At 37.4% G+C, this 25,578-nt stretch overlaps 1 protein-coding gene across 2 annotated transcripts in view; it reads left to right on the top strand.

Moving 5' to 3' along the window:
- Positions 1-8,003: 8,003 nt before the first annotated feature.
- FUT8 (fucosyltransferase 8) overlaps positions 8,004-25,578 on the top strand; it is a 166,790-nt gene continuing 149,215 nt past the window's right edge. For both annotated transcript variants that reach the window (XM_004698659.2, XM_045288156.1), the window contains exon 1: positions 8,004-8,421. In XM_004698659.2, the coding sequence (XP_004698716.1) occupies positions 8,219-8,421 (203 nt within the window). In that variant the 5' untranslated portion in view covers positions 8,004-8,218. The remainder of the gene's footprint in view (positions 8,422-25,578) is intronic.

Below are 25,578 nucleotides of genomic sequence, written 5' to 3'. Positions count from 1 at the left end.
CAGCTGCAGACAAGTTTTCTTAGTAATACACTTGCCTTAATCTTATTATGCTACCTTCATAAAAAGAGTGTACGTAGGGTACTTTTCATGCCACGGCAAAAAACAAATTTGAGATCTGGGCTCCTACCAAATTTATACTAAAACTCCAGTGGACATCTCAAATCCCTGAAGCTTTGCAGATTATGGGAATTCTGTTCCACATAAAGCAACAGGTTTGGATGGATCAAGCCTTTTAAGGAAGGTAAAAAAGACCAAAAGAGGGAAGACTGTCAGTCTCCAGGAATGAAGAGACGTTTACTGAAGTTCAGAAACAGGTGGAAGTGTTGGATAGCTACTGAATTGGTCTCAAATGATGGTGTTTTTCAATTCGAAGCAAACACCTTGGCATCAGCAAACTTTCTGCGCAAAGAATGCTACAAGTGCTGTGCTACGATCCACTAGCCAAGTGCTCATCTTTCTATTAGTCTCTGAAGCAGGATTGACCCCAATAAGGGTGATTTATGGAATGAATTTTAAGTGGCGGTGAGTTTTATATTTACCAAAATGATCCACAGAGCAAGATCCAATCAAAATAGTGGCTTCTGCGGTGATCTGCTGCATCGGTTCAATTCAGGAAGGAGGAAGTTAGCTCAGAAAGTTTTGGTGACTGCTTTCCGGGGATTCCTTTGCCGCTGCCCTCACTGGTCCCCCTCCTCCCCCGACCAGCAGCTCCAGCAATGGCAGCACTGGCAGCATGGATACCTGAAAGTGGGCTCCGTATAAGGATTTAATATGGTATTTGCATAGCATCCTGTTTCACAGGACATACTGTGGACGTTAAGCTTCATATACCTTTATATAAAGTGTATGAATAATTATAGTTGAGTCAGTAAAATAATGTTTTTCAAAAATTATTTTATTGGGGGCTCATACTAAAATAATGTTAATGTAGCAGCATTAACATTTATTGCAAGCTAATAATTTGCTACATGGTGTACTAAGATTGCTATATTTAAGCCTCTCTAGGATTCTGTAAGAGATATGCTATGTATTTTCCCCAACTTACACATAATGGAATTGAGATTCATTGAGGTGACCTAGCTCTGATATAGTACTACAACCAAGATTGTAGTATAGGTACTGCTGATTTTAGCACCTTTTAAAAAAAGTTTTTATTGTGATTTGGGCAAAAGTTCACTCAGAACAGCTTGACTTTCCACTTAACAATTAATGCACACTGTTTTGTGACACTGATTGCATTTCCCACAATGCAGTAGCATTCTTTCCATTTCTTCTCTCTGTTCAGCATTTCCATTTTTATTATCTCTTTCTGCCTTCTGAGCTTTATTCCTGAGCAGATACTACCCTTTTGATCTTGTATGACTGATTGTTTTAAGTAGCATATCCCTCCCTGGGGTTACTGTTCATCCTGTCATTTGGCTGAAAGTTGAGCCAGAGAGCCAAGTTCAGTTCCAGGTTTGAAGAATGTCTAAGGGTCATCGTCTTGGGCAGGCGTCCTCAAACTATGGCCCGCCGGGTGTTTTTACTCCTTTTTTTTTTTTTTTTACTTCAAAATTAGATATGTGCAGTGTGCATAGGAATTTGTTCATAGTTTTTTTTTTTAAACTGTAGTTTGGCCCTCCAATGGGTCTGAGGGATAGTGAACTGGCCCCCTGTTTAAAAAGTTTGAGGACCTCTGGTTTTAGGGTCTCCACCAGAAAGCCTGGCCTTTTTATGTGGTTTTGAGGTTTTTATACTTTTCTCCCACTGTGTCCAGGACTTTCTATTGTGATCTTTCATAGCAGTAAACATTGGCAGCCAGACACTAATAGTTCTGGTCTCACAGTTAGGGATGTTGGGTCCTTTGTTACATTCTGTCTTTGATTTTCTTCTCTTCTCTTTGCTCCAGACCTGGAGAGACCAATAATTAGTTATACCTTGGATGGCCACTTCCAAGCTTTTAAGATCCTAATCACTACTCCTCAAAGCAGGACTATGTTAAGACATTTGGTGTCCCTAAGGCTATGATTCTGAGCCTTCAGGCCCAACTACTCATTCCCTCAAGGTGTTTGGTTAGATCGAAGAAGTCTTCATATCTGTACTTCCTGTATATGCTCTATTATATGTGGATATGTCAAAGAGTATTGTAATAAAATCATAGGAACCTATGTTAAACAAAAATATCCAAACGTAAAGCTATTATTTCTTAACATATTTAGGTCTATACCAAGGGATGTCACAATGTTCGTGGAAAAACAGAATTAAAAGACAATGAATTTTTCATCTGACCTTCTACAGTCCCCTTGCCCACATTGTAAGACAGTAGTTCCATCATTTTAGCTCTTCCCTGAAGCAATCTGTGCTATTCTGTTGATAACACATCGAAAGGGCAATTTTAGCAGCCTCGAGGGACTTAAATTTAGTTCCTTTTAAATGACTCTGAGTTTGGGGAACAAAAGAAGTCTGAAAGGCCAGACTGGGCTGAGGGGTAGATGGGGTAAGGTTTCTTCATGAACTTCTCATAAGACTGCTCTTACTACCTTTAAGGAATGAGTAGGTGTATTGTTGTGTTGGGGTTGGGTGGGGTGGGCAGGGGATTCCTCTGTAACTTCCCTGGCCTTTTTCTCTTGAATGCAGGTTTCAGTTTTTTTAAAATAAGCCCCTATGTGTCCTGTGTCCTCTGAGGAAAATCTATCAAGATTACCCCTGTGGAACCCAGCAGTTGCTATAACCTTTTGAATTATTTTTTTCCCCCTCCCATAGTTCAATTATTTTGATCTCTGTTTTTTTAAATTAATTCATCAGTCATTTTATTGGGAGACTCTTATAAATCTTATGATAATCCATCATTCAATTGTATGAAGCACACTTGTACATATGTTACCATTAACATTTTCGAAGCATTTTCTTTCTACTTGAGCCCTTAGTATCAGGTCCTCTTTTTTCCCCTCCCTCCCCTGCCCTCACACCCTTGTGAATCCTTGGTCAGTGACCTGTTATTGTTGTTATTTTGTGTCTTATACTATCATTGTCTCTCTTCACCAACATTTCTGTTATTTGTCCTCCTGAGTAGTGGGCTATATATCAAACCTTGCGGGTTCCCCCCTTTTCCCCTCCCACCCCCCCTGCTGCCTTCCCCTCACTCCCCTACCTTCATGATATTCCTACTCCTACTACTGTCCCTGAGGGTTTTATCTGCCCTGAGTTCCATGCGCTAAGAGCACTTATCTGTACCATCGCATGTACTCTGGTCTAGCTGGGTTTGTAAGGTAGAACTGGGTCATGGTAATGGTGGGCGTAGGAAGCATTCAGGAACTAGAGGAATGATGTGTGCTTTGTTGGTGCTATACTGCACCCTGGTTGAATTGCCCCTTCCTTGTAACTCTTCTATGGGGGTATGTCCAATTGTCTACAGATGGTCTTTGGGTCTTCACTCCAACCCCCTGATTCACATCGATATAATTGTTTGTTTTGGATCTTTTGATATATGATCCCGTCGACACCTCATGATCACACAGGCTGATGTGCTTCTTCTATGTGGGCTCATTTGCTTCCCTTCTAGATGGCTGTTTCTTTAACTTCACGCCTTTAAGACCCTAGATCAGGGTTCCTCAAACTTTTTAAACAGGGGCCCAGTTCACTGTCCCTCAGACCTGTTGGAGGGCCAGATTATAGTGTAAAAAAAACTATGAACAAATTCCTATGCACACTGCACATATCTTATTTTGAAGTAAAAAAACAAATGGTGCACAAACACCCGGCGGGCCAGATAAATGTCCTCTGCAGGCTGCATGTGGCCCGTGGGCCGTAGTTTGAGGACACCTGCCCTAGATGGTATATATTTTGATAGCCAGGCACCACTTACTTTCTTTACCACATTTGCTAATGCACCCATTTTGTCTTTAGTGATCATGTCAGGAAGGTGAGTATCAAAGAGTGCCAGGTTATTAGAGTAAAGTGTTACTGTGTTTAGGCGGCCTTGAGTAGAGGCCCCAAGTCCATAGGCTATCTTAGTACTTAACATATAAATATATGTACATTGGCCTCTATCCCTTTCATTATAAGTTAATATATTTACACATATACATGTCTGTAGCTACACCACTATAAATAGCCTTTGCTTCCTACTTCTTTTCTCTTATTTCCTTTCACCTTTCTCCTGTCCCACTTGAGTTGAATTCTGCCTGGAATTTACCTTTGAAGTCTTCTTGACCTTCCTTAAAATTTCGGGTCCGTCTAATAATTGTAACTTTATGTGGGACAGCATTCCCATAAGCTTGTTGTAACGCTTCAGTGATTTGTGAATGTGTACACTTGAATTTTGTTAAAAATTTGGTGTTAGTTCTGACCACAAAATCATTTTTCCATGGCATAAAAAGCATCCTTTTTTCTGAAGACACCCTAATGAGCCCAAGTGAAAAGAACATTCCTGGGAGGGTCTTTACTGCTGTGCAGTGGGTGGACAGAATCAACCTAGGTGTCTTGGGATATTCCAGGAACCCAGGCTATGGCCATGGAATGCTAGGACACTGAATCCTGGAACTTTGGGGCACATGGCATGCTCTGGAGGCTGCATTGATGAGATCCCATATGGGAACTCTACTGCGTTAATTGGACTCTGCCTCAGACACACTTGTAACTGAGGACATAAGCTGGAAAATACAAGGTGTCTGAGGAAGCAGAAGACAGCTGTACCAAGAGTGGTATATTGTTGCTTGGCAGACATACAAGGTCTTGCTACATCAACACACCCAGTATGCAGAATTAAGGTACGTATTATTCTGGTAACCCTGTGATGGTCATTCTGTTATATTTTACTTATGCTTATTCATATTAGGTTGTATCTCAGGGGTGCATCGCCATTGGGGGTTACCCTCTTGAAGCTGTGTTATTTGTTTCTCTGTTTTTTGGTAAATGAAACCCAGGGACATTGAGCCTATAGGAAAAGCAAATATAACCAAGGTTTTGGGGGATGGAGGGGCACAGAAGGGTGGGTGAGATAAGAGGTAGATGATGTTAAGAAGTCCCAGAAGGAATAGCATGTTTGGAGACTGATTATGGAAGCAATTGTATAATTCTGTTTGACATGATTGAACTATGGAATGATATGTAACTCCCAAGTTACAGCAAATGAAACAAACAAACACTAAAACAAAACAACAAAAAACCCCACATAGATCCAGGAATAGGTTTTGAGCTCATACTAAATCCTATCTCCAAGTTAAGAACAATGAGTTCTTGCATCATGGCCGTTGCTCGATACTCACCCCAGGAAGGGGACACAGAAGATACTGGTGCTATAGCAAAATGTAGCGAAGAATTTAGATGGTGCCTGGATGTGTGGGGTCTTAAAGACTTGTTTCCAAACAAACAACCATCTAAATGAGATGTCAACTAAGTCCACATGGAAGAAGCACACCATTATCAGTCAAAGAAGGATTGGAATTCATATAATCTGAAGTCAAAGGAGGGATCAGTATCAGGGCTTAGATCGTGAGAATCCCGTGTGCAGAAGGTGATGGGTGACAGTGGAAGCCCAAGATTCATTTGTGCAACTATTAGGAACTAACCCTCCAGAGAACTCCCCATATGTAAAATTGAAGGAAGAGAGGAAAGTGGTCACTAAATATAGTGCTTGGGAGAGAGGAGTAAAGAAGAGCAAAGGCATAAATCTGACTTGAACAGTTGAAACTTTGTCAGTAGATCTTCCTATGATATGGGCTGGTTCCAATCTGGTTTCCAAAATTTTCTGTGTTTTTGGTTTGTATTATTTTCTTTGGTTTTTGTTTGTTCATAATACAGTATCTCAAAGGCGCTATGTGATTGGAGGTCACCCTCTTGAAACTGCATTATATGCTTGCGGTTTTTTTTTTTTATATGAAACCTAGGATTGATGAACCTAGAAGGACAGCAAGTAAGGGGTTTGGGGGAAAGGAGGGGGAGGTACAGCAATAGTGGTGGGGTAAAAGGGAGGCGATATCAAGGAGTCCAGGTACAAAAAGAATGTTTGGAAACTGATTGTGGTAGCAATTGTACATTCTACTTGATGTGATTGAAATTTGGAATGATATGTATTAAATTCCAACTAATAACTTAAAAAATGTATTTCTGAGAGAACTTGTTAGAGCCATGCACTGATTGCAGAGTCATGTTTAAATCTGTTTTGGAATAAACCTGTGTATGTATGAACTGCACCCTACCAGTAATAATTTTTATTCACCCTTTTATCTGCCTCATCAATGTAGCAAAGATAACCCATTTACAAATGGGGTGTAACTAGAAGCAGATTATCAGGGCTTATCAAGTGGGTTGGAACGATAACAGAGTGAAACACTGCTGGCTCTACGCCATCTCCACAGAAGTTGCTGTGTGAGCCCACTGTGCAGCCATTGTGTCCATTGTCTTCTTTTTGTGTGACTGTTAAACACGACACCCTTTTCCTGGTAATAATCCAAAGTATGCTAGAGGCAGTCTTGAAACTCTAGCTTCTAATGGGATTTCTGGCTGCATTTATTCCAAGACAGATTTGTTTATTTTTACAGATTTCATTATAACCTTTGTTCACTTCTTTTATGTCATTATTTCTCCATTCAGAGCCTTTTATGACACACATTCTAGTCTTTTCTTCTTATTTTTGTTTTCAGTGATCTTTTCCTTTTTATTTATAATGTCCTGATGTCATTCCAGAATTTGTCTGGTCCTTGGTCATTCGTGTTTATTGCATTAAATCTGTTGTTCTTCAGATGGTGTCTCGATTCTGATGGGATATACTCAAGGTTATATATTGTTTCTCATGGATTTATCTAAATTTTCTTCACTAAAACTTGAATTAGTTGTATGCTTTTGAATTAATTCTCATTCTTAATGACCTTGTATGATGGAATAGAACTACTCTATGGGGTGTCCTACTGTGTAATCTTTATGGAAACAAATAGCCAGGTCTGCTGGGGGACTTGAACTGCTGGCCTTTCATTTAGCAGCTGAGTGCTTAACTACTGCACCACCAATGATCTTTAATCTTTTCTATTATATGATTTAATTAGCGGTCAAGTGCCCATCATATATCATCTTGTATTCGGAAACTGGTTTTTCCCTTTTCCCCTTCTCCGCTATATAAACAAATCTCTGCCTATAGGCATGACCTTTTCTGTAGCTATGGAATTATTACATGATACTGAAATTTTATCTTTGGCTAAAATTGTCCTATTTGGGGAGAAATGAATTTTATTTTGATGAGTTCTAAGCTTAATGACAGGAAAGTGAGAAATGAAACTAAGCAAGTCTGATAAAGAATATTCACTTGTTTAATATATAAAGCAAGTTAAGATTTAACTAATATTAGATGTTGCGGCAATTGTTTGCTGGTATTTTAGTTGTTGCAATTAAAGAATAGTCTAGTTCTCTCCATTTGAACCTTTGCTTGTGATCTTTGGAGTGGTTACCAGCTGCTTAATGGCTGTGATGACCTTTGCTTGGCTAATGTGCATGTCAGTTTTAGAATTTATCTTAGAAATGACAATTTGCCTGTCACCTGCAGAGTTAAGTGGTGTAATGGCAGCTGAACAGTGAGATAGAGGGAATTAGAGGGGGGATGATTGGAGTTGAACACTATTAAGTGCTAATTTACTCATATACAGAATATGTTTCTATTTGAGATAATGAAAACATTTGTTCAAAATGTGTAGTTGAATACATTTTGTTTGTTTTTATTCAAACACAGTCTTTTAATCTCGGTGTGTGAGCTGTTGCACAATGATGTAAAAAGGAAAAGTGATGTTGGTGCTGAGTACTTTCAGGTTTAGAGTTTATTAATCTCTCTTATTTACTAGAGCCCTACTGTAATGGTTGATTTAGTATACAGAATTAAAAGCTTTTGCTTTTTACTTGTAATAAGACACTCAGGATATTTGTCTGCTTGTTGGCAAGTGGACACCAATGTGTTTCCTTTAAATGCCATGAATTGCAGTGTATGCTTATTTACATATGTTAAATATTTCAAATGCATTTCTCTTTCCACAGCATGTAGAGCCTACGAAGTGTGGGAAAATAAAGCTTCCTACTCATGCCATCAGGAGAATCTCTTTGAAAGCTTCACCACAGGACTACCAGAGACAAATTGGAAGCATCATGTATTGAAAGCACCAAGAAGCTATCACCTTTACACTAGTTAGAAACACAGTTATGATGTCGTCAATTCTTTGAGCTCCAGAAGCCAGGAGAGTGAGTGGAAAATCTGAAAATGCGGCCATGGACTGGTTCTTGGCGTTGGATTATGCTCATTTTATTTGCGTGGGGAACATTGCTATTTTACATAGGTGGTCACTTGGTACGAGATAATGACCACCCTGATCACTCTAGCCGAGAACTGTCCAAGATTCTGGCAAAGCTTGAACGCTTAAAACAGCAGAATGAAGACTTGAGGCGAATGGCTGAATCTCTTCGGTAGGTTCTGTAAAACTGGATAAGTATTGAAAAATTGTTCATAAGTTTTAGGCATGAGGTTTATTTAGTTATTGAAAGCTGCTATAATTTTTATAAATTGCTAGAGCTCTGAAATAATTTCTTTATCTTAGTAGGATACTTTTATATTGGTGCTGTTTTTTTATTTAATATGCAGAATTTTTCCATAGAGGTAAAACCTATTTTGCATATGAATTTTAATATATGAAACATGTCATTTAATTCATGTGCTTCTGTTTCATTTGCAGTTCTCTTCGTTCTGACAATTGTGATACATTCAATAAGTGTTTTATTTAAATTAGTGTGTATAGCAAAGACAACATAGTAATGAAGAAATGAAGGTAGCTTAACTATAATTTATTAAAATGAAGAAACAAAAATTATCTTTAAACAAAACAACTGGGTCTGGAATCTGCTCAATTATTGTTTTTGCTAGTTCTAGGTCAGTATTAAGGAAATGTGACATGCTGTTAAAGTCCTCAACGGTGGAAAAGAGGTCTTGCTTCAGGAAGCCAGTGAACATTGTGTTATGTAGATCTCTATGTTATTTACCCCAGAGCTACTGACGTTTAAAGGTTACTTAGTTTCCTAACCAAATTGAATCTGTGCAAGCACATTTAGTTTTTAGTACATTCTTTTGTAAAAAGTAAGATGTATACTAGAGTAGTTCTTTTATTTCATATTTAATATATTATATGTAGGCTTCAGTTTTGCAATTGGCTAGGGCCCACACTCTATGACACCTAGAACAGTGACCGTATGGGAAAGAAACAGACAGCCACATCTTTTTTCCTCTGAGCCAGCAAGTGACCTTGTCGTTAATATGTGAGCATCTTAACCACTGAGTGCTTCTACTAGCACATGACTAGGGCTTCTTCATATAGTAGTAGAGCATTCTGACAATATTTGGTTTTGAATGAGTGGGGTGAATAAATTGGCTGCTCACTATTTGAAAAAGTATTTCTCTTTAAAAAAATTGAGCAAGTAGTTATCTTTTAATTCCTCTACTTAATATATGAAGGGGAAATCATATTTAGTTCTTTCTGTCTTTCAGAAAGTAGCCCTGGTGGTATGGTGGCTTACGAATTGGGCTGCGACCCACCTGTATTTCGAAACCACTAGCCATTCCACAGGAGAAAGCTGAGAAAGAGAAAGGCTTTCTCTTCCCATGAGACGTATAGCCTTGGAAACCCACAGGGCAATTCTAGTCTGTTTTATAGTGTGGTTGCGAATAGAAATCCACTCATTGCCAGTGAACTTGTTTGTTTTGCAGTTTTATCTCTGAAGATAAAGATTACAGCTAGAAATGAAAATTATAGAGGGAATAATGGACTTTATGGGAACTAGCGTAGAGACGAATCTGAACGCTGATTTAATTTTGAAAAACAAGTTCAATAGTGAACAGTGGAAAACATCCAGTTGTTCAGAGGAAGCTTGCAGAGTAACTCTAGTGTGGAAGCTGAGGATCATTCTATGAATCAAGAAGATAATTGGCAGTGTCATATTCCCCTGAGGCTTCAGAGTGGGTGCCTGCGTTCCTCCTGTTTTTCTCAGCTCCCCACTTCCTGCCTTTTACTACTACTTTAGAATTCAGCCTTCCCTCCTTTTTTTAGTTATATAACTTTTTTCTTCATCATCATCATAATTTTGACCTTTTTTACTCGTTGAAAAGTTACAACAAAAACGAATGGAACATCGTTCTTGTTTTTAAAAGGCAATAGTACCATTCAGCAGAGTAAGAAGTGGTAGGGTCAGGAAAGTGGGACAGGTAACATCCTGAACTTACATGTAACTTTATTTTCTGTTGGGGGAAATCAGGGAAAATCATAGAAGAGATATTTCATTTTTTATGAAACCAAAGCTTGGTAATTTAAGTCTTAGGAATAGTAGTGATTTTGGCCAGTGGTGGTTTAGTGATAGAATTCTCATCATCCATGTTGGAGGTGCAGGTAAAATACCTGGCCAGTGCAGCACATGCACAGGTGTCACCTGTCCATCTGCGGAGGCTTGTATGCTGCTGTAGTTGTGAACAGATTTCAGATGAAGACAGATTAAGACAGTCAAGGATGCAAGATTAGATGATGTGCTTCTGAAAATCTACCAATGGATTTTCAATAGTACTGTCCACGACTGGTCATGGGGTTGGTACAGACCAGCCACTGTTTTGTTCTCTTGTGCTGAGGCTTGCTGTGTGTCGGTTCCATGGCAGCTCACAGCAACAGCTATCATGTATTGAGAGTTTATACTATGCCAGGTATTGTACCAATGAGTACATGACTTATCTCATTAAGTTCCTCAACTTATGAGTTATTACTACTATTTTCATAACCATTTTGTAGATGAGGAATCTGAAGAGATACTAAGTCACTTAATTTACCCAAGGTCACACTTTTCTAAGGTCACACTTTTTCTATGCTTTTAGTCCTAGACATGAGACTCCAAACCTTGAGGTCTTAGGAACTATCTTTCCCCATGGAGTAGAAGTGAGAGGGAATCAAGACCCAGCCTAACATAGATGGGTTCAAACTACCAACCTTTGGGTGACCAGCTGAGTGAAAACTGTTGGCACCACCCAGGGTCCATGAGAAATGAATTTTAAATCATTTCCCTAAAATTATAACAGTCAGCAAAGCTAACAAATTGCTGAAAGTTGGTTGACTATTTTTAATCCACTGTTTTAAATCTTTAAAAAGTTGTAGTTTACGGTTTGCTGTCCAACTCCAATCCATATGTCTTATCTCAAAAAGTTTTTCTGAGCACTGACTATCAATCTGTTTCACTTTTACAAATATATGAATTAATTTGTTCTAATCTGGCATTTATGAACACATTTTCTTATAGGAATGTTGTAAATTGGGTACAAAATATGAGTAAATGATAAAAGAGAAAGATGATACCAATCCTCATAGTACTTTCCTTTTATGCCAGGGGCTCCAAAATGAGTGGCTTGGCATGAAACACAAAGAGCCCCACCAGTAAAGTCAATGACATGGTCTAAGATTTTCTCCCCTAATGTGTAAAGATAACTACTTATATTCCTGAAATTATATACCCATATTAAAAAAATGGGCTCATATGATGAGTCGCTGTTTTTACATTTTATTTCCTTACTCCAGCAAAATATATAAAATTCTTGTTCTTAGAAAGTAATCTCTACAGTTGAAGGAAATAGTTGAGAATTTCATTTCAACCTGGAGAAATATTTAAAAAGCGACTTAATAGAACCAAAAACATTTTTGCAGAAGAAAGCAGCACATTTTAACCACAAGTTTTCCTTCATACAGTAAAAGCATAATACTTGGCAGTCGAAAGTAAGCTAGTTGAAATATCCGTATTGTTCTGGAAATAAGAGGACACAGGGCAATAATTTATGAACCCAAACTATTAAGAGGCAAAGTCATCTTTAAGGAGCAAAACTCCTATGCATAGAACACAATTTTACCACAATCAAAGCATACTTTAAAAATACACTTGTGCAGCAGTTAACTCTTTTTGAAATGAAGCAAGTAGCTGCCTTCTAATTTCCCATGAGACTTTTAGGAACTAGAGCAATGTGTGATTCGTCGGTGCTACTGCACCTTGGTTGAATCATCTCTTCTATATACCACTTCTGTGAGTTGTTTGTTTTCTTACTACTGATTTTTAAGAATATTTCTGTATTAGCTAGGTACACATCTTTTATCAATATGTGTTTGCTGATATTTCCCTGCAAGCGGTTTCTTGTCTTCTTTCTGTTACAGAATATCTTTTGAAGTACAGATACTTGTGACTTTGAGAAAACTCCTTTTATGGATTTTTAAAAAGTAGATTGTGCTTTTGGTGTAGTATCTTTGCCTAACCCAAGGTCATGACATTTTTTTCCTGCTGGGTTTGTGATTGAGACTGTGTTAAATCTGTAGATTTATTTGGGAAGAAATTGACATCTTCACAAAATTGAGTCTTATAATTCATGTATACAGCCTATATCTTCATTTAGTTATTAGGTTTTTAATTTTTTTATGAGTATTTTATAATTTTCAGTAGTCACATAATTTACTTTTCAGATTTATTCCTCAGTATTTTATATGTTTTAAATAAATATTTTGGGAGTTGTTTTAATAACAGTATTATTCTCTTTGAAATAAAAAAATACACATCCAAATACTTTCCTTAATTGCTTTATTATAACTTTATTTCTAATTCATAGTAGAATTTCCTTGTAGGATTTCCTAGGCTGTAATCTTCATGAGGAGCAGGACATTGAAGCAGCTGTGGGCTTAGAGCGCTGACCTTTTGGTTAGCAGCCTAGTGCTTATCCATGGCACCAAGGGAGTTCTTAGATGACTAGTACTTAGACAACTAGTCATGGCACCAAGGGAGTACTTAGATGACTAAAACTTAGACAACTAGTCATGGCACCAAGGGGGTACTTAGACGACTAGTACTTAGACAACTAGTCATGGCACCGAGCGAGTACTTAGAAGACTAGTACTTAGACAACTAGTCATGGCACCGAGGGAGTACTTAGACGACTAGTACTTAGACAGCTAGTCATGGCACCGAGGGAGTACTTAGACGACTAGTACTTAGACAGCTAGTCATGGCACCGAGGGAGTACTTAGACGACTGCTAGTCTCCTCTCTGCCCCTGTGGAGTTTTCTATCCTGGATCGTTCATATAAATAGAACCATATAGCATATGGTCTTTGATTAGTTTGGCCCCTATGAGTCAGAATTGACTTGATGGCAGTGGGTTTGTTGTCCTTTTAGTTAGCATTTAGCATTATGTTTTCAAGGTTTACTCATGTTCTAGTATGTATCAATACCTCATTTCTTTTATAGGCAAATAATATTTCACTACATATATATGTATATAATGTTTATTTATCCATTCTTAATTGAGCAACCCTTGGGTTGTTTTGAGCTTTTGACTATGAATAAAACTGCTATACATTGTTGCATCTTATGGTAACTCTATGTTTAAACATTTGAAAAACTTCCAGAATACTTTCCAAAGTAGAGCTATTTAACTTTATCACCAGCAGTACGTGGACATTTTGATTGCTTCACATCCTTGCCAATATTTATCATTTGACTTTTTTATTCTTGTCATCATAACCCACTGCCATTGAGTCAATTATGGCTCAGTGACTGTATAGACAGAGTCGAAGTCCCTTGGGGGTTCCCCAGATGGTACATTTTTATAGAAGCAGATAGCTTCATCGTTCTTCCAGGGAGTAGCTGATGGATTTGACATATGAATCTTGTGGTACTTAGCCCAACTCCTAACCCACTGCCACCAGAGCTTCTCAAACTATCATAGTGGTCGTGAAAAGATATCTCCATATGGTTTTGATTTGAATTTTCTTTATGACTAATGGTGCATTACTTTTTATGTGCATTTTCTTGTGCCCTACTGTGTTTTGCCATTTGTTTATCTATTTTTTAGTGAGCTATCTATTCAAATCCATATCTCAATTTTTAAAATTGGATTATTTGGTGGTGTTTTTTTGAGGAACATTCTATCAGAGGTTTTTAATCCTATGGACACAAAACTATTCCCATTTTAAAATTGAGGTATTGTTTAATCTTTGTAAGAGTGCTTTATGTTGTCTGGATTATAAATGATTAGATATATGATTTGCAAATATTCTCTTTTATTCTTTGGATTGTCTGTTCACTTTCTTAGTAGTGTTCTTTAAGTTTTATAGTTTTAGCTCTTATATTTTAACCTTTGATCCACTTTAAGTTAATTTTTTTTTCCATGTGGAAATCAAGTTTTTCTAGCACAACCCCGTTGAGAAGACTTATTCTCCCATTGCATGATCTGAAACCTTTATTGAAAATCAGTTGATCATAAATCCATGGCTTTATTTCTGGACACTAGGTTTGATTTTAATGTGATCTTTCTATCTATTCTTATGCATGCCGGTATCATACTTTTTATTGTTGCTTTGTAGTAAGTTTTGAAATTGGGAGGGTTGAGTCTTTCTGTTTTGTTCTTCCTTTTAAAAATTGTTTTGACGATTCTGAATCCCTTGCTATTCCATGTAATTTTAGGATCTGCTTGTCAGCTTGTCAATTTTCCCAAAGAAGTTTGCTGAGATCCTGGTAGGGAGTGTTTTGAATATATAGACTAATTATGGGACTGTTACCATCTGAACAATATTAAATCTTCTGAATTTTATGAACATGGATTTCTTTTCCCTATTTGTTTAGATTTTCCTTAATTTCTCTAGCAATACTTAGAATTTTACACTTCTTTTGTTAACTTTATTCCTAAGTATTTTATTGTTTTTATTGCTATTGTAAGTGGCATTATTTTGTTAATTTTATTTGATTTGTCATTGCAAGTGCATACAAATACAAATTGGTTTTGTTTATTGATTTTTCTATCCTCCAACCTTGCTGAATTTCAAGATTTGATACTAAGATATAAATGAAGTCTTTAATTCTTCCTACTTTAAAGCTAATTGAAATAGTTGGAATAAATGTGAAACACTTAGCTCTTTCTTTTTTTAACACTTTGCTCTTGAATGTCTGCCTTCTCTGCACAACAAAGATGAGGGCCTTAGTATCTGAATGTGGAGTTGGGAAGAGCAAACAATTTCTATACACTTTCTGGTTAATCATTAAAAACTGAGCTATAGTATAGACTGAATGCATTTAATTTGATTCAGCATTCTTTCTTTTTTTTCACTAATTTTGTTCATCAATCTAAATAGTGAGTACTTTCAATGTGGCTTATTCTACTTAATGCCTACAAGGCATTTTATTAGGTCTTCTACTGGCTATGAGTGTTTGTATATTTAATCATAGTAATAACTGTTAACAGTGACCTGACCTACAAAGGACTCAGAATATTTCCTGTGTTCGTTTGATACATCTATAAAATTTTTCTGTGTAAAGTCATTATAAGACATTACTGTGTGTAGCTAGCCACCTTGTTCAGGAGATATTTCAGTTGAGGCTTATTCTCAGACTGTGTAGCAAACTTCACAGTCTCTATAAAAGGATAATATTGCTTTTTTAATTTTTCACCTTGACAATTATAATTTGAACTTTGTGGAGGCCAATCAATTTGTTATTTTTATATCTGATCCTCTGTTAAAAAGTGTAATCAGGTAATATTTAAGATAGTTTTTAGTTTAAGGAAGATCATATATAACTTTGTCTTAGTAATTTGCTTTTTAACTGTTGAAACTATATACAACAGAACACCACACCAATTTAGTAATTTTCCCATGTACAATTCACGGATGTTGGTTACATTCTTTAAGTTGTGGAACCTTTATCACCTTCCTTTTCTGAATTGTTTCTCCATCATTAACATAAATGCCTTTCCCCCTAAATTTTGTATCTAGCCTTTTGAGTTGTTGTTATCAATTTGACCCAGTACAGGTAATTTTAAAAAGTCTTTGTAGCAAATGAAAGTTGTGCCAGTATGTGTATATATTTAGTTATTTGTTTATCCTGTTGTTGGAAATATACATGGCAAAGTCTACACCAATTAAAAAATTTCTACATGTACAATTCAGTGACACTGGTTAAATGAAAGTGATTTTATAGTTTATACCCTAAAGATACTTTATGGTACATTTATAATACTTAAAGAGCCAATAAAGTAATATTTCTGTAGCTCTCAGTATTAGCCATAAAACAATTGTTGGCTTAGGTGTTTAGGTATATCTGCTTATTTTCCCATATGCTTTCTTTTATTTGGTTATTCCCAGACTTCCTTTTCTTACTTACCAAATACTATTATGTTAGAAACACAAACAGATTTTCTTGAGAAAATTTAGAAGTCTTTACTTTGTCAACCTTTCATGTTTATTTTATCTTAGTCTTTAGTAATGTGAGTGTGCTATTGGCCAACATAATTTTTGCTTCTTGAGATATGAACCAGCCACTTTGTCTTTCAGGGTTGAAATTTAGCAGAAAATACTCAGAAAATGATTGAAGCTTGTGCAGATGATGCCTTGATCAATGATGGTCAAACAGGATAGCTATCAGGGTCGCACTTAACCTATAAAAGTTAATGTTAATCACAACTCTCCCCATCACTTAAATCTTTGTCATTCTTGGGCCAAATATTTTTTGAGGGTACCCTTAAAAAAACCTCGAAGTATTCTGGAATTTAGATGCTAGTTCTAAGTTATGTATTTATAAACCACAGAGAATGTGTAGTTGACTTGTGATTACCTGTTTTTCTGGGTTGGTAGATCTGCCCATATGGATTAGCATCAAATCATGAACTGTATTATGGAGATGTTTGGTATCATGGAGATATTTATCCCAGGCAACAGCGGTAGAACATTAACTCCGTCTTACTACTTTTGTTTGATAACCTTATATTAGAAAGTGGGGAGGATTATATCCCAGTTAGCTGAATGGAAGATTTTTTTCTAGACTCTATTCCTGGACCCAAGGTGCCCTTGCCCTGGTGGTGTAGTGGTTACTAGTTCGACTGCTAACCACAAAGTATGCACCAGCCACTCGTGAAAGACAAAGCTTTTTATTCCTGTAAAGAATTAGATACGGAGACCCATAGGGTCTGCTCTACCCTGCCCTATAAGGTTTCTGTGGGGTGGAATTGACTCCATAGCAGCGAGTTTGGATTTTAGCTCTCCCCTGACCTGCTGTAGAAACAACATGGGGCCACATCTGATGTCTGCTGGCTCCCAAGCCTGATTGTCATAAGGCAGTGGCCAGACATACCTCCTGCACTCTCCATTCTTCTTAACCTATTCTGACACCAACTGTTCCTCCCACGACACTATTTCCTCACACTCGACTTTTCTGCTGGATTTGATAATTCATTGCAGTGGCTGTACAGAACTTACAGATGGTGTTCACAAGTATGAGCTTTATTAGGGAAGTTAACAAGTTACAATTCAGGTAGAAATACTCAGGATACAGTGGTTCAGTCAGGACAGTTTCTTCTCTGCTGTGCCTGCAGGCAGGCCTCTCTTTGGACTTGAGCTTCTTGGTCTGCCAGGCCCCTTCTCTCCTCAGACAATGCTACAAAGCTCTTTTATGGCTTCAAATAAAGCCCCCAAAGAGTATACCACTCCTCTGTAAGCCTCCCTCTGAAGGCACGCAGTTCCAGATCTTCTGTGTCAGCCAAGCCCTGTGCCCACAATTAAATGCTTCCAGGCACCCTACTCCACAAGGCAGCCTCCTGCTCTAAAGCACTCAGCTTGAACTGCTCTGTGGGTTGGGAAGTCCACGGCCCTGTCTTGTGCTCTGGCTCCTGGTTCTGCTGTTGCTGCCGTTCTATCACTCCTCTGCCACCAAAGCTGTCTCCTATACATTTGCACCAGGATCTTTCAGACCAAAGGAAGCACTCCTCACCTGGCTCTTCTCTCATGCTGATAGGAAGACCCCTCTTCCTGCTTTTATGATGGCACATTTTGCATCCAGGAGAATGGCTATTACAATTACCCCTCTTAACGAATCACAACTGAGTCCTATCAGGGTCATCTCACACTCTCTCTTACTCAGACCCATCAGGAAGGGATCATTTGGTGGGAGTTAGAGACTATTGATAGAAGAGATATATTAAATATTCACTGAACTCCACCTACTCTCAACATGAAGGGCATATATCTATGAGGGAGCTTCAAAACGTTTATGAGAAAATGAAATTAAGAGAATAGAATTTTTCCATGAACTTTTGGAAGTCCCCTCATCTGTGTTTGTATATATATTTGTATGTGTATATCTGCATATATGTGTGTATGTATATCTATATCTATCTATCTATCTATCTATCTATCTATCTATCTATCTATCTATCTATCTATCTATCTATCTATATCTATATATACCGGTACATTTTAGAGTGGAGCTATCGCAGTATGCATTTTCCCACTTGGTGAGCATTGAGCAACTCGCTCTGGGTTAGTGCATCCAGGGGCATCATCGCCTTGGAAGGTTCTTTTGTCACAGTGAACTTTTTCATAAAAGCAGTTTTGCTCGAACCCCGTTTTTTGTGATGGCTGATAAAAGAGAACACCATGCAACTGTGAAATTTTGTTTCCTGCTCAGGAAAAATACTGCAGAAGCTGTTGTAAGGCTGATTACAAGGACAGCACTATGGGAAAAATGCAAGTGTATGAGTGTTTCAAAAAAGGTGAAATGTTGATTGATGACGAACCCCGTTCTTGATGTCCATCAACTTCCTCAGTGGACGAAAATGTCAATTCATAATGCATTTGGAGTTCATTCCACTAGGTCAGTCTAGCTAATCAAGCTCTCTATTTAGAGATTCTGAAAAGATTGCATAATGATGTGCCAAAAAAAAGGCCTGCTTTGTGGCAGACAGGGACTGGTTTTGCCACCACAACAATGCACCTGCTCACGCAGCCATCTCAATGCACCAGTTTTTGGCAAAACACAGCATGCCTCTCTTGCCCCATGCACCTGACTCACCTGACCTTGCTCCATGTTTCTGTGAATGAAGAGGGACATGAAAGACAGCAATTTCACAAAGTAGAGGAGGTGAAGAAAAAAACGAGGGAGCTGCTGTCAGCCATCCAAACAGATGAGTTTGAAAACTGTTTTCAAGAATGGAATCACAGATTTGGAAAATGTAGTAAGTGTAATGGAGAGTACTTTGAAGGTGATAAGGTTGTTTTGTAAAAAAAATTAAAAGGTAGCTTTGGGGAGGGGCTTTTTTTGGGTGGGAATCCCCTTGTATGTATGTGTATATGTATATATTTTCCTAGAGCAAGTGATCTGGATTAGAATATATATAGAGCACCTACCATCTAGCTATGGCTTTCAATTATATGTGGCTCTTATTTTAGTCAACTCTTATCCATGCTACCAAGAATATCTCTTTTTTTCCTCTTGAGAAAATATCCCTCTCCTTAATGGGGCCTTCCAGTTACTAACCTTCCCAGCCTGAGGAGTGAGTTTGTGAACCAAGCTTTGTCAGTCAAATGTTCTCTCCCTGAAGTTGGTATTGTTATTTCTTATATGTTGCTGGATTCAGTTTGCTGTTTCGCTATAGATTTTTTTTTAATTAACAAGAAACATTATTTAGTAATTATTCTTAAAATCTTTCAGATTTAGGTATTATATTATGTATACCTCTTTCATTCTCTGGAAGAGTTTGTATAAAATTGGTATTTTTTCCTTTGTTAAACTTTTTTTTTTTTTAAATACTGAGACAGTTCCACCAGTGAAATGATTTGGATCTGGAGTCATTGTTCATATGGGAAGATTTTATTTTCTAATTGTAAATATATATAATAAAATATCAGACTAACAATAATCTTCACTCATAATAAATTGACATAATCATCTTTATCCATTTTCACACTATACCATCATCCTTAATAGAAGCTTAGATCCATTTTACATTCGTCATTTGATTTGTATAAAAGAAATTAGACTATTCAGAGTATTTTAATTTTTCTTGTGTTTGTCAATTTTGATAGGTGTATTTTTGAAGTAATATCTATTTTATGAAAAATATCAAATGCATTAGTGTAAATTGCTTATAGTGCTCTCAATTTATTATCAATGCCTATAATATATTTTTCACTCCATATATCTATATCTGTTTATTCATCTTTATATCCAAGAGGCTTCAAAAAATTTTTGGAAAATGCTGTTAGGTTTTAGCTCCATTTAGGCACGAGCTTTTTGAAGTCCTTTGTATACACAAACAAACAAACAAACATATTCTTGGCAAAATGTTAAAGGGTTCTTAGGCAACCAGTAAGTGTTATACTAGTTGTTGTATTTTCAGAGCACTATTATATACCACTGCAACCGTCTTTATATTACATTAAAAGGTATAACATGATGGGAGCTTAATGTATGAAAATGTGAGTTTATACAAGAGGTAGAAAGTAAAATAGGTTTTGAAAAATCACAAAATCTTAATGAATTTGGACTGAAATATAAAAACTCACTTTGCCCACAATTTTCAAATATTGTATAAAAACTAGTCTCATCAGTGTATAGACAAAGTGAGTGGCTTGTATTTATATTCATAAGAGAGCTGCAACTTATTATAATTATCTTAGTAGTTTTCTCCAGGTTTCAGGCAGCACTTCATTGATTGGGAGTTGGGTTATGGTGGTAAATGATTGCAAGCAAATACATTAGCTTCTGCTTTCATTGCTAGCACTTAAATTGCCCTAACAACAGCATTCACAGTCCAAATTCTATGCCAAATGAAGAACATGAAGATTTTTGCTAACTTGTGCAGTCTGATATTGATCAAACATGTAATCAAGATGCACTGACTATTATTATTGGTGCCATATTCAATATAATGTTTATATGCACAGACATATACATGCATATATATCAATTCATTTAATCCCTATAAATCTACAAATTAAGTAATTTGCTAAATTTACAATTTTGTGTGTTGGGTCTGCAGTTTCAGGTACTCAGCTCAAAATCTACTCTACCATAGCTAAGGTGTTTCTAAAAGTAACTGCTATGTCACAAAAATATGTACCACTGTCCTTTCTCCTGTGTCCATCAGAACCAAGTGTGAAGAGAATACAAATTCTTCATACCTCAATATTTTTTGGTCACACCCTGTGCTTGTTGTATGTGTGTGTGTAGTAGATTATACCATAAACCAATGTGCATATCGTCTATCAGATCCTCTTTAACTCCCTATTTACCTTAGAGCAGACTTCAGAACAAAGAAAAGTAATAGGGATAAGGAATCTTTATTCCATAATGGTAAAGGAGTGAATTCTCCAAGAAGACAAAACATTCTTTAGTGAACATCAAAATATGTGAGGCAAAACCTATAGAACTGCAAGAAAATATATACAAATTCGTTATAATGAATAGAGACTTCAGTACTGCTCATTTTAGGAATTGATTAATCAGACAGTGGGAAAACAATTAACAATATAGTAGACCAGAACAGTAGTGTCTGTGTTAGACAACACTGGAGGTTGTGCTGACCTCCTCTGGCTTCCCCATTCATGCAAGGCAGGCATCAGACATGCCTCCATCCTCCATCCTTCTTTACCTCTTCTGATACCAACCGTTCCTTCCTCCCATGGCACTCTTCTATGCTGGGTTAAATAATTCATTGCAATGGCCACACAGAACTCAAAGAAAATAACTGACAATTAGGGGTTTATTAGGGAAGTTAATATGTAACCACAAGTCAGGACGGCTAACAGTATGAATAAAGTCATTGGTCCACAGCAACACTTCCTCAGTCAGAAGCCATGTCTCTCTCATCACTTGGTCCTCACTCTCTCAGCTACCTGGTTCCCTGACTTCTGTCTTTATGTGCCAGAAAGCCAGACCAACTGTTGCTCTGTCTCACAGTTCCACAGTCTTCTGTCAGATGAGAAGAATGTAGGCTGTAGTCTCAGCCTCTCTGAGTCTCCTTTCCACAGTCTCTGGTGCATCTAGTCCCTGAGGCCTCTACCACTTCAGTCAGAGGTTTTGTATGTGGTCTTCCAAATAGTCCTATGGCTTCTTTCTCTCTGTGCCGCAGATGGCTCTAAACCATTGAGGAATGGCATTGTTGGAGGTATGGTTTGCCTTTTAGCTGACTATACAGACCCACAAAGAAAGTGAAAGATGACGTCTTAAGTCACATCCTTTAGTAAAGGAGAAAAATGCTCCCAGAGGACAAAGGGTGTGGCTTGGCTCACACTGTGTACTAACTCAATGTCATTGAGGTGATTCTGACTGCGGGAATCTTGAAGGACAGCATAGAACTGTGCCTGTCGATTTCTTAGACCACAACTATTAACAAGAGTAGAAAGCCTTGTTTTTCTTCTGAGGAGCCTCTGGTGGTTTCAGACTGCTGACCTTGCAACTAGCAGACCAACCGGTAGCCTCTTTGCCACCAGGGCTCTTCCCTCTCTTTAGGTGGAAGCTAAAGATGCCCCCAAGGAAAGGGGAGTGACTTGGTTCACACCCTCTACTAAAGCGAGGTCTTAATCCCACTCTAATTCTATGCATTAGTATAGTAGAGAACACCCTCCACAATAGAGTTCTAGCTACAGGTATAGAGTCCAGAATTATACTATATTACCTAAGTTTATCTAGAAAGGTCATATTAATTGACTACATCTCAGTATCAATCAACTTCATCTAAAAGTAGTCAAGTCAGATTCTTTATATAGTTTCTAAAGGAAGCGATGTAGACCATTACAATTGCAAACAGGAAATAGTGAAGATTAGTGAAAGGTAATTGGGAGTGGAGTAAGTGAAAGAGTTTGATAATGATTTTTTTAAAATATTTATCTTAGAATTGTTTGCTTTAGATTTTTTGGAACTAATTGAAAACAAAATGTATCTGATTGAATCAAGCTTATTGAGCAATAGTTATCTATTCCTTTGTAACAAATAACCACAAATGTAGTGGCTAAAACAGCACACATTCATTATCTTACAGTCTTCGGATCAGGAGTCCAGGCACAGCTTAGCTATTTCTTATGCAGAAGCCAGTGTTTACAGTCTCATCTCAAGGCTGAGTTGGGCAAGTATACAATTCTAAGATTACATGATTGTTGGCAGACTTTAGTTCCTTGTGGGTTTTTGGACTGAGGGACCTGCGTGAGTTTCTAACTCACTGCCAATAGATGCTGCCCTTAGTTTCCTTCCTACTGAGCATTTTACAAGTAAATTGCTTCATCAAAGCCAGCAAGGGAAAAGTTAGCTAGCAAGATGAAGTTGCAGTCTTGTAACATAAACACAGAAGTGACAACCCATCATTTTTGCTGTATTTTATTAGTTAGAAAGAAATCACCGGTCTTTCTCACTTGGGGAGGGATTTGCACATGAACATGATTATTAAGAGGCCAAGATCATTGACGGCCAACATAAGCCAACTCATCATAACAGAGATCATGTCTTTTTACATGAGTCTAGTGGCTCAGTAATAATAATGCAATTTAAGTACCAAGCCCTTTTATTTAAAGTTTAAGTGACTTGTCCTTGAATAAATGGTAAACTGGGACTGTTGAGTCAATTCTGACTCGTGGCCACTGCATGTGTCAGAGTAGATCTGTGCTCATAAGATGAGGTTTTAGAAGTAGAACGGCAGCCTTTCTTTGGGGGAGCTTCTGGGTGGATGCAAACCTCCAGCATTTTGATTAGCAAACAAATACATTAACAATTTGAACCACCCAAGGACAAAAATGATTGCAACGGGCTGAAACAAGAACAATTGTGAGGATGGCACAGGACTGGACAGTGCTTGGTTCTGCTGTCCATAGGGTCTCTATGCCTCAGAACTGACTTGATAGCACTGAACAACTGGGATGTACATCCCATGACTACACCACACTTACTGCTGTTGAATCGATTCTGGTTTGTGATGTGCCGAGGAAGTGCTGCAACCAATTTTGGAATGCAGTCTGTCTTCCTCTAGGAAATAAAATGCAGTATAACTATCTTTTATAAGCATGGAAAGCTTTAATTAGTACTTCTGATCTGTTTAAATCTTCTACATTTGAGGTGGGATGGTATTTTTGTATCAGGAAGAATGATAACCTGGTTTGTCACCACTATTTTAGTATGAAAATTCTAATCTTATTCATTATGGCTCAATTTCTTTTCTTGGTTCCTAGTACAATGTAAATAGGAAGTGAATAATGATCAGGTACACTTTAGACATATCATTCTCTAAGGAAATATAATAAATATGTAGTTCCATATATGTGTGTGTGTGTGTGTGTGTGTGTGTGCATACATTAAAACTTCTCTCTCTCCCTTGAAGCCCTGTTCAATTTTCAAGCCCTTGTCATGTAAGCTTCCAAAATAATTTCCTGTTTCCTTATTGCATAGAATAATTCCTTTCTCTTTGTCTCCCACTGTATTTATTGATTGTTGTTATGGACTTTTGAGTGAATTCAGACTCATAGCTTCCTGTAGGAAAGATAGAATGGTCCTATGGTGTTGGCAAGACTGTAATGTTTACACCTCAATATAAAGAAAACAAAAATTATCACAACTGGCCTGGTAGGCAACATCATACATGGAAAAGATTGAAGTTGTCAAGGATTTCATTATACTCATATCCACAATCAGTGGTCATGGATACAGCAGTCAAGATCAGACAGTGTAATGCATAGGGCAAATCGAAACTGCAAAATACCTCTTTTAATATGTTAAAAAACAAAGATTTCAGTTTGCAGATCAAGGTACACCTGACCCAAACCATGGTAGTTTCAATACCTTCATATGCGTGTGAAGGTCGACAATGAATACAAAGACCAAAGAAGAATTAATTATACCTTTGAATTGTGTTGGTGAAGAATGTTGATATACTATGGACTATCAAAAGAATGAGCAAACCTTGGAAGACATACACCTCTACTTTTTAGAAGTATGATGGTGAGGCTCCATCTCATGCCTTTTGGACAAGTTATCAGAAGGAATGGGAAAGGATTGGGAAGTAGAATAATTTTGAGTAGGAACTGACTCACTGACACCCAGTAGCAGCAGCAGCAGCAGCAGCAGCAGATCTTTACAGAAACAGACTTTCACACACATCTTTCTTCCAGGCAACTTTTGTTTAGCAGCTGAGCACTTGACCACTGGGCCGTAGTGCTCTGTATTTATTAGTACCTCTCATCTACTCTGCTAAACATTACCTTAAATCCATTTATAAGCTTGTTTTGTCTTGACCTCTTCTTTTATGTACTTAAAAGAAGAGGGAACTTCTTTTAAGTACATAAAAGAAGAGGGAACTTAATTTATTTCTGTCACCCAGCAAGATTAAAGATTTGTGCCTTCTACAGGGTAACTTTTCAGTAATATATTTTAAGAAATACCTTATATACTTGCGTATAAGCTGAGTTTTTCAGCACATATTTTAAAAGGGGGCTCATACAATTCTTATTACAATCCATACATACATTAATTGTATAAAGCACATTTGTACATTCATTAGCCTCCAAAACTACTTATTTCCTTTTTCTTTTAAATAATTTTATTAGGGGCTCATACAACTCTTATCACAATCCATACATAAATCCATTGTGTAAAGCACATTTGTACATTCATTGCCCTCATCATTCTCAAAACATTTTCTCTCCACTTAAGCCCCTAGCACACCAGCCTGTGTGCCCTCCCTCCCTGCTCTCCCCTCCCTCATGAGCCCTTGATAATTTATAAATTATTATTTTGTCATATCTTGCCCTGTCCA

This window comes from Echinops telfairi, unplaced genomic scaffold (assembly GCF_000313985.2).
Source record: "Echinops telfairi isolate 266 unplaced genomic scaffold, ASM31398v2 ScPeMD7_18;HRSCAF=68, whole genome shotgun sequence".
In the NCBI taxonomy this organism is placed as follows: domain Eukaryota; kingdom Metazoa; phylum Chordata; class Mammalia; order Afrosoricida; family Tenrecidae; genus Echinops; species Echinops telfairi.
Note: the sequence above shows the minus strand (reverse complement) of the source record. Positions and strands in the feature narration are given on the sequence as shown.